The 10,735-nt window shown below is 38.0% G+C and overlaps 1 protein-coding gene across 2 annotated transcripts in view; it reads right to left on the minus strand.

Annotated features, from left to right (window-relative positions):
• The window catches only part of ZNF512 (zinc finger protein 512), a 34,271-nt gene extending 23,601 nt beyond the window's left edge, over positions 1-10,670 (minus strand). The window contains exons 1-3 of one of the 2 annotated variants that reach the window (XM_007088880.3): positions 10,472-10,670; positions 9,886-9,944; positions 136-317 (exon numbers count right to left, since the gene is read on the minus strand). In XM_007088880.3, the coding sequence (XP_007088942.1) occupies positions 136-317; positions 9,886-9,944; positions 10,472-10,501 (271 nt within the window). In that variant the 5' untranslated portion in view covers positions 10,502-10,670. Of the gene's footprint in view, positions 1-135; positions 321-9,885; positions 9,945-10,471 lie in introns of both variants that reach the window. The other variant, XM_007088879.3, reaches the window with a different exon arrangement.
• Positions 10,671-10,735: the final 65 nt, after the last annotated feature.

Consider the following 10,735-nt stretch of genomic DNA (forward strand, 5'->3'; position numbering starts at 1 on the left):
TTCACAAAGCTTAACAGTGTGTGACAGCCTAACACAGATGTGAGAAACATATGTGATGCTTAATACTTTAAGAACCATTTACAACAGCTACCTAGAGAATGCTCTGTCTTTGAAATAAAGCAGAGATACTGGTACCTTCAACACGCGAAGCAGCAGCTGCCTTGACCCTTCTCATCTTCATCCAGTAGGTAGACTTTCGGAAGGATGCTGGAAAATCACTCACTGGCTCACATGAAGAAGCAGACGACGAGCCGCTTAAGGAGTCATCGTGAGGAATAGTGTACTGGAAACTATTATCCTTTATGGAGCACTGGGTCCTGCTATTAATATGACACAAATATATATACCACAAGAGTAAAGTTCCTATTAATCATTTTATATCATAAGAAGTTGGTAACCGATGCAAAACCTAAGAAGCCTGATAATAAGAACAGGATTAGGTTGTAATCTAACAATTACAATGGTTGACCAAAGGCAACATATAAAATTATTATTATACTTTATTGTGATAAGAGAAAGCAGTACACATTAGTGCTCACTGTGCAGTCCAAGTAGGCATTCTTTCCTAGATTGATCCAAGAAAAGAAAGTAGTCAAAGTAATAGGTTGTTCTACGACCCTTCAGAAGATCCCATGGATCTGTAACCAGGCACCTCTATTTCTCTGAGAGAGGGACAGTAACTAAATAGTACCCCTGAGAATAAAGAAGGAAAAAAACAGTTTGTAGGGCTCTAGTCTGCTCCATCTTCCCTCTCCCTTAGCCTCCTCCCTAAACCTGGTGTCAGGGCTGTCCTGTCTTATTTAGGCAATATGATTCTTAGTTCCCACAGTTAAAGGAAGGGTGCTGTCTTGTCTGATGTAAGCTGGCCAGACAAGTCTGATACACAGCTGGATCCAAATTCCCAAATTTAAGACCAGTCACTATGTAGTTAACAAACATGACTGAGTAATTACAAAGTTATCTTCTAGGAGGCTCAGAATGCACAGAGGAGCAGCAGTTCTCAAAAGTGTGGCCCAAGAACCTCTGAGACATCCTTCTCCAGCTAAAGATCTGTGTGAGGCATGTGTTAGGTTTATGGTTCAGAAAGATCACTCTGGATGCTATACATTAGATGACCCATGGAGGAAAAGTGAATAAAGGGAGAAGAGGTAGCAGTTTATTGTAATAGAATAGATAAGAGATGATAAGGACTTGAACTAAGGTTTTGTAATAGACGTAAATTGGCAGATTCAATATAATACTTTAAATGTTTACTTATTTATTTCGAAAGAGAGAGTGTGCACATAGGCACAAAAGCGGTCCTGAGAGAGAGGGGGAGAGAAAGAATCCCAAGCAGGCGCGCCGTCAGCACAGAAACCGATGTGGGGCTCAATCTCGTGAACTGTGAGATCATGACCTCAGCCGAAATCAAGAGTTGGCCACTTAACCTACTAAACCACCCAGGTGCCCCTAGGTGACCATTCTTAAGAAATATGTAAGTAAAATGTGATACATGTCTACTATGGAATACTATGTAGTTGTTAGAAGCAATAAACCATTTCTACACATAGAGACATGAACATAACCAAAAAGCATACTGTTGAATGACAGAAGAAACAGAACAAGACTAATGTCAATTTGGTAAATTAAAAACAAATAAACGTGTAAACAGCACTAGCTATTTTACAAAGATTCATAAATATTTAAGGACAAATGTCACACTTGCTAACATGGTTGTCTCTGGAAGGAGATGGAAATGGAAACAGGTAAAACAAAAAATAATAGGGACTGATGATGTCAGTATACTCTGAGCAGGGAAGAATGATTTTCACTTCTCTGCACATGAGATCCAAAATTACAAATTTAATACAGCGAAGTCTTGATTCAGCCATGGTGCATAAGCCCTCTACAGCCCATCCCTCCTGCTGATTACAACTAAAACTCCTAGATTCTGAAAAGAAAACAAAGCAGGTGGATTGTGGAGAGAAGTCAAAACTGGGAGAAGTGACTCCCATGGGATGTGTTCCCCCCCCCCCGCTCTTTTTTTTTGTTTTCCCTCACATGTGGCTCTGCAATAAGGGTCGGCCCATTTGTAGAGTAGCATGGGCAGCCTACATTCCAACAAAAACTCTATCTTTCTGACCAGAGAAACCAGGAAAAGGGGTCTCTATAGACCAGAAGGTGTGAGAGAGCTGTGAAGAAGAGACATGCAAAGAAGGTAATCGCATAATTCTGTCTGAATTCATACAAATCACAGCTTAATCTGAGCCATGTATGTGTGGAGCATACCCAAGCCAGTTTAGCAAAAGCTTCAAAAGGTGAAATAAGATTTTAACAAATTGCACAAGCCTCAGACTAACCCCTGAGCTACTAGTGAGAGACAGACCCAATCCAATGTAGCAAAAGCTTGGAGAAATGAAACAAGACTTGAAACACCTGAAAAAGTCTCCAACAAACCACTAAACTATTCAAAACAGACTTCAACTATCATAGCAAAGACTTAGAAGAGTGGAACTAAGGGGCATCTGGGGGGCTTGGTTGAGCGTCCAACTTCAGCTTAGGTCATGATTTCACGGTTCTTAAGTTTGAGCCCTGCATCAGGCTCTGTGCCGACAGCTCAGAGCCTGAAGCCTGCTTCAGATTCTTGTGTCTCCCTCTCTCTCTGCCCCTCCCCTCCCTCAAAATTAAACATTAAAAAAAATTTTTTTTTTAATAATGGAACTAAGATTGAACCAATACCCTCAGAAGACAAGACAGAACTTATAGTCTGAACAGTAAATAGGTTACTTGCTAAAATAAAAACAGCAATGATGGGGCACCTGGGTGACTCAGTTAGTCAGGTGTCCGACTTCAGCTCAGGTCATGATCTCACAGTTCATAAGTTCGAGCCCTGCATCGGGTTCTGTGCTGATAGCTCAGAGCCTGGAGCCTGCTTTGGATTCTGTCTCCTTTTCTCTTTGCCCCTCCCCTGCTAGTATTCTCTCTCTCAAAAATAAACATTAAAAAAATTTTTTTAAATAAAACAAAACAGCAATGATCTCCCAGAAGATTCTAAAAGCACCCAAAGTCTATCCAAATAACATTCACAATATTAGGAATAAATTCCAAAATTATGCAATACACAAAGAACCAGTAAAATGTGAATAATTCTGAAAGGAACAGATAATGAACAAATGTCACCCCAAGATGATCCAGAAGTTAGAACTACCAAAGATTTAAAGATGCTATTATAACTATGTTTCATGAAATAAAGGAAAACACACTTGAAGTGAAGGAAAAGATAGGAATTATCAGCAGAAAACAGAAACCAAAAAAAAAAAAAAAAAAAAAGAACTGAAATTTTAGAACTAAAAATACAATATTTGAAATAAAAACAGAATGGGCTCAATAACAGAATGGAGATAAAAAGGAAAGAGCCTGTGAACTTGAAGACAGATCAATAGAAATTAACCGATCTGAAGAACAAAGAGAAAAAAGACTGAAAAACACTCAGCAGAGCCCCAACAACCTGTGGGTCAACATCAAAATGTCTAACTTAAGTGTAGCCATAATCCCAAAAGAAAAGGAAAAAAGTCTGTGGCATGAAAATACATTTGAAAAAAATAATGGTGGAAAATCACCCAAAATTAATGAGACATTAATTTACAGATCCTAGGAGCTCAACAAACACTCAAAAAAAATAAACTCAAAGAAAAATACACCCAGATACATCTTAATGAAAAATTTCAAAACCAAATGTTAAAAAAAATCTAGAAAGCAGTTAAAAAAAATAACATTATATTTCTGTATATGCATATGTACATATGTATACATATGTATGTGTGTGTATATATATACATCAATGATTTGAATGACCACAAAACTTTGAATAGAAACCAAAGAGAACAGGCACGCCTGAGTGGCTCAGTTGGTTAAGTGTCCAACTTCAGCTCAGGTCATGATCTCATGGTTTGTGAGTTCAAGCCCTGCATCAGGCTCTCTGCTTGTCAGCACAAAGCCTGCTTCTGATACTCTGTCCCCCACTCCCTCTGCCTCTCCCCTGCTAGTGCGCTCTCTCTCTCTCCCAAAAATAAATAAGCATTAAAGAAATTTTTTTTAAAACTAAAAAAAAAAAAAAGAAACCAAAGAGAACAGAAAACAGTGTAACATCTTTAAAATCTTGGGGCCCCTGGGTGGCTCAGTCGGTTAAGTGTCTGACTTCGGCTCAGGTCATGATCTCGCGGTCCGTGAGTTCGAGCCCCGCATCGGGCTCTGTGCTGACAGCTCAGAGCCTGGAGCCTGTTTCAGATTCTGTGTCTCCCTCTCTCTCTGACCCTCCCCCGTTCATACTCTGTCTCTCTCTGTCTCAAAAATAAATAAATGTTAAAAAAATTTTTAAAAAATAAAAAATATGGGGCGCCTGGGTGGCTCAGTCGGTTAAGCGGCCGACTTCGGCTCAGGTCATGATCTCGCGGTCCGTGAGTTCGAGCCCCGCATCGGGCTCTGTGCTGACAGCTCAGAGCCTGGAGCCTGTTTCAGATTCTGTGTCTCCCTCTCTCTGACCCTCCCCCGTTCATGCTCTGTCTCTCTCTGTCTCAAAAATAAATAAACATTAAAAAAAAAATCTTTAAAAAATAAAATAAAAAATAAAAAAAACAAAATCTTGAGAGAAAAAATTTCTCAATCTGAAATTCTATATTCCATGTAAATATCCTTTAGGCATACTTCTTCAGATGAAAAAAAAAAGAAAAGAAAATTTGTTGTCAGCAGACCTGCTCTATGAGAAATGCTAAAGGAGATTATTCTAGCTGAAGGAAAATGATACCAGAAATCTAGGTTTTTAAGAATGAAGAAAGAACAAAAGAAATGGGTAAACATATTTAAAAAAAAAAACAAACAAACAAACCCCAAAACCCTCTTTAAAACAAAACTTTAACATTATCTGGCAAGGTTTTCAACATAGGTAGATGTAATACATATGACAGCTATAACTTAATGGTCAGCAGACCGGGTTAAGAAATCTACATGGTTGTAAGGCCTTTACATTTAAGCAAGATGGTAGTACACAAACTCTAAGTAGCCTATGAAACGATAGGTATGTATACTGTAAATCCTAAAGCAAGTACTACACACAAGAGAAAGAAAGAGAAAAAAGAAAGAAAACAGCAAAAATTAAATATATAAACTAAAATCAGACAGTAAATATTTAAATAATCCAAAATAAGGTACAGGGGTGCCTGGGTGGCTCAGTCGGTTAAGCGTCTGACTTCGGTTCAGGTCATGATCTCACAGTTTGTGAGTTCAAGCCCCGCATCGGGCTCTGTGCTGACAGCTCAGAGCCTGGAGCCTGCTTCAGATTCTGTGTCTCCTTTTCTCTCTGTTCCTCTCCTGCTTGCCCTCTGTCTCTCTCTCTCTCTCTCTCTCTCTCTCAAAAATAAATAAAGACTAAAAAAAAAAAAAAAAATTAAAAACAAAATAACGTATAAAGGAACAAAAAAATAAAATACAGAGAACAAATAATAAAATAACAAACCTAAATCTAACCATATCAATAATTAATTTAAATGTTTATGGTCAGGACACCTGGCTGGCTCAGTCAGAAGAGCATACAACTCTTGATTTTCGGGTCATGAGTTCTAACCATTGGGTGTAGGGATTGCTCAAATAAATAAATAAATAAACTTTAAAAATAAGTAAATAGATGGATAAATAAATAAATAAATAAATGTTTATGGTCTCAACACTCCAATTAAAGTCAGATTGTTGGGGCACCTGGGTCGCTCAGTCAGTTAAGCACCCAACTCTTGATTTTGGCTCAGGTCATGATCTCGGTTTGTGAGGTTGAGCCCTGCATCAAGCCTGACATAACATGAAACTGGAACTCTAAAAAGCTCTAGATCTATTAAAGAAATTTAATTTATCATTAGAATTTCCCAAAAAGAAACCCCTAGACCCAGAATGGTTGATTCCACTGTTGAATACCACTGCAATAAGGTTTTTTCTTTTATATATATATATATTTTTTTAAGTTTATTTGCTTATGGGGGGGGGGGAGCAGAGAGAGAGTGAGAGAGAGGGAGAGAGGATCCCAGGCAGGCTCCTTGCTATCAGCACAGAGCCCAACTCAGGGCTCAATATCTGGAACCTCTGAGATCATGATGTGAGCAGAAATCACCAGCTGGACACTTAATCGACTGAGACACCTAGGCACCCTTTTAACCTTTTTAAAGGGGAGGAGGAGGCATAAAGATCAAAAAAGGAGAAAAGAAAACTGCCCCTTTTTGCAGATTATATGTTTGTTTACAAAGAAAATCTCAAAAAATAGAAAAACTATTAGAACTAAAAATGAATTAAGCAAGTGGCAGGACACAAGGTTAACACATAAAATCAATCGTATTCTTAGATACCAGCAACAACAAACTAGAAATGAACTTATAAAAATAGTATCATTTATAATAACATGAAAAACACATAAAATACCTAAGAACAAATCTAACAAAAGATAACCAAGATTTTATAATGAAAACTACATCATGTTGGTGAGAGAAGTTAAAGATCTAAATAAACGGAAAAATATACCATGTTCATAAATCAGAAATCTCAGTATTGTTAAAATGGCAATTCTCCCCAATTGGTCTACTGATTCCATATAATACCAATCAATACTTTAGCATGCTTCTTTTTATAGAAATTGAGAAACTGACCCTAGAATTTATATAAAAAGACAAAGAACCTAGAATAGCTAATAAAAATTTTTAAAAAGAACAATAAAGTTAGATGACTTATCCTATCTGATTTCAAGATTTACTCTAATCCTACAAGACAGTTTAGTATTGGCAAAAAGATAGATACATACATCAGTGGAACAGAATAAGGAGTCCAGAAACAGACCCACACATATATATATTCAAATAATTTCTGACAAAGGTGCCAATGTAATTGAATAGGGAAAGGGAAGTCTTAACAACAGGATAAATAATAAAAAGAAATTAACATTGATTTTTATGACACACCATGCACAAAAAATTAACTCTAAATGTATCACAGACCTAAATGTAAAACCTAGAAAACTTCTAGAAAAAACAAAGGAGAAAATCTTTGCAATTAGGGATGGCAAAGTTTCCTCAATAGAATACAAAAGGCAGGAAGGATAAGGGAAAAAATAATAACATTTTAATCATTTTTAATGATAAATTTATAATTTTTGGTCTTCAAAAGACACAATTAAAAAATGAAATGCAAACCAGAGACTGGAAGGAAATATTCAAGATACATCTATCAGATAAAGGAACTGTACTCGGAACAGAATTTTAAAAAATACTACAATTCCATAGTAAGACAAACAACTCAACTTTTTAAATGGGCAAAAGATACGAACAGGCACTTTGCAGAAGATACATGAATGGCTAATAAGCACATGAACAGATGTTCTACATCATTATTCATCAGGAAAATGCAAATCAAAATCACAATGAAACACCACTCTACACCCATAAAATTGGCCAAAATTTAAGGCTTATTCCCATATACTGCTGGTATATAAAATAATACCACCAATTTGGAAAACAGGTAATTTCTTAAAAAGGTAAACATAATCCTGACATATAGCCCAACCAATCTAAAATGGTATATCTTAGTAAATAAATACCATCGTAGGCATTGATCAAGAGAGAAAAAACATTTTTCCACACAGAGACTTGTATGTGGATGTTCACAGCAGCTTTAATACCCCCAAAATAAAATTAGCCAAATGTCCATCAAGGTAGATAGCTAAACAAATCATGGTATATCCACAATGGAATTCTATTCAGCAATAAAAACTAATTTTCAGTCAAAAATTATTATATTGAGTGAAAGAAATCATGCAAAAAGAAAACATACTATATGATTTCATTTATACAAAATACCTTATATAAAATTTCATTTATATAAAAAATATACTATATGCTTTGCATTTATACATGCAAACCACTGTACGGTGACAGAAAAAGGTCGGTGGTGTCCGGAACAGGAGCAGAGGAAGGAACGGATTACACAAAAACTTCTGGGAGAAATGGAAATGTTATCTTGATTGTGCTGACAGTGTTATGGTTATTTACAAATGTCAACGTTGATCATACTGTCTACTTTAAATACGTAAACTGTGGGTATGTAATATATAAATGTATGGTATCTTGTACTTCAATGATACCTCAATAAAAGTATTAAAAAAAATTTTTTTTAATAAGAATTGGCAGTCCTCTGCTCCAAAACCCACCCTCCAAAACAATGGGACCAATCTCTACCAGGAAGACTTGAAAGTATCAACAAGCCATTAAGAGTCAAGTCCCACGTGACTCTTCTTAGTAAACCGTCCTCATAGGAATTTCTTTATGGTCAGTGTAGGACTCAGATAGACACATATCCCGTCTCACGAATAAGTACAAGCACATGATCAGCATGATTAGCATCTTGGGAATTAAGTCAATGTGGTTAGAGAACCCCTCCCTCTAGGCCTCTTTTATTTTTAGAGGACTCACCAAAACCAATTATCAAGTATTTTACAATACTTGTCCAATGAGGGTATTTGGTTACTTGCAAAAACTCCAATTAATCTCAAACTTCCCTTACCATAACTATGGCAAGAAAAAGTTCAAACAGTATGATCATAATTGTAGTGACTTTATAATTTGTTGTCTGTGGCATTACTTTTCAGTCTCAGCTTCTAATCACAAGGAAGAAAAGTTTAACTTATTTTTGACTCCTCTCTGATCTACCAAAAATTTTTACAAGACTGTAGTTCATTCTCTAGGTGCAACTACTTAGATTTCATTAGAAAATTATTTTGGTTCATCTCAGTTTCTTTTGCAGCCTCCCTTCATTCTACCCAATCCTTAAATGCTGACATTCTCCAGGGTTTCATCCTGTAGTCTCTTCTAGTCTCACTTCTCCCCAATGGTTCTCAAACTTTCTCCTACAAAGTCAGTTAAAAATAAGGATTCCTATACTCTAACTCCAATGATTCTGATTCAGATTAATAGATGAGGGCCTATTATTCTTTATATCTCTTAGCAATTACCCACTTGTTATTCCATTAAATGCTTTCACCTGTTCACATTCTGTTCTCTATGAAAAATACCTTTTCCTTATGGCTAACTGCATTATTTCTTGACTTTCAAGTCTGTTTACAAGTGATTTGCTCTGGCAACTCTTCCCTTCTGAACTATCACTCCCCCTCCCTAAATGCTATATTAAATTCCTGTTTAAAAATATTTAATTACACTGTATCATGTTGGTGTACTTGCCTATCTTCCCTTTTAGATTATTAGTTCTGTGTTTTTCTTGCCTGTATATCTAACCTACTACAGAGCTGGCACATACCAGATATTTAGTAAATGTTATCTGAATGAATTAACCCCTTCAGTGAATATCTAGTTAATAAGAATCTATTTTGTAGTAACAAATATGAAAAAGGTTAGCACATTCGGTCTACAAAGTAATAAACCAGTCTTAAAGCCAAGCAGTCTGAAAAGAAAAGGATTTCTTACAGGCATTTTTATCAATCCTTCCCATGTTCATCAATGTATTCATGAGTACATACTTGATGTCTGAGGATATGCGAGGCTACACTAGGTCATACCTTCCATTTTTAATATAATTCGTGCTTTTCTTTGCAAGCTAGGTTCTTCTCCCCTACATTAGGTTTAGACCCGCACTGTCCAATCAAGGTAGGCACTAACTATAGGTGGCTATTTAAATTTAAGTTAAGATCAAATACAATTTAAAATTCAGTTCCTCAATCACACTGGCCACATTTCAAGTGCTCAAAAGCCATACGTGGCTACGGTCCTTTACAGAGGGAATACAGAACATTTTCATCATCACAAAAGTTCCATTGGACAGCGCTGGCGACACAATTATAAATGGACCCCAGATAATCTCACTTACTTCTTAGCTCCCACGATCTTCGTGCTCCTCTGGTGCTTAAAGGATGTGGGTTCCGGAGTCTAGCAAATCGCAAGCACATGAGTGAATGCTAGGGACCGCTGAACCTTGACCACAAAAAGACGAATCCCCCTGTGCCCAGAAGAAATGAAGCTCTCCCGGGGCAACTACCTCCAACGGAAGAAAGCAAGACTTTTTTGGAAAAGCGTGTTGTCCTGTCTTCCTACCCAGCCAAGGCAGGTGACAACACCATAGCCTTCATCTCCCCCATTCTCAAAGCCCTGTCCCAGATAGAGGCTCTAAAAGGGGGGCGAAAAGAGAGGACAACGGATATGGGAGGTACTGGGGATATAAAAGAAATAGAAACTAATGGCAATCTAGCGAAGAACTGAGTCCAAGGAGGTGGGAACAGTCAGCGGTAACTGGGGGGGGGTGGGAAAGGGAGACAGGTAGATCTGACCTAGAAGGGTGGGGCCTACGATGGGCTCTGATAAAACCAACTCTGAGCATGGCACAAAAGCGAGGGACCGCGTGTTGCGGGCTCGACAGCGCTACCCCTAAAACATAACGGTCAAACCGAGAAACTCACGGCGGGTACTGCACCGAGCCTGGAAGACATCACTCCCTCTCCACGCCTAACAAATCCACCCAAGGGCTCCGGCCAGACCAACGCCACTTCCGCTCTCCTCTCCTCTCCCGGATGTGGAGTCGGCGCCGCCGAGTCCAGATCTGAACGTCTACTTCCGCCTGGCGGCTTCCGAGGGGGCTGCGGCTGGAGTGAGTCACATGACGTGCCTCCTCTGGGACCCCGCCCCAGGAGGCTGTAGGTGGGGTTTGGACCTCAACACGGCCT

This window comes from Panthera tigris, chromosome A3, assembly GCF_018350195.1.
Source record: "Panthera tigris isolate Pti1 chromosome A3, P.tigris_Pti1_mat1.1, whole genome shotgun sequence".
NCBI classification, from domain to species: Eukaryota; Metazoa; Chordata; class Mammalia; order Carnivora; family Felidae; genus Panthera; species Panthera tigris.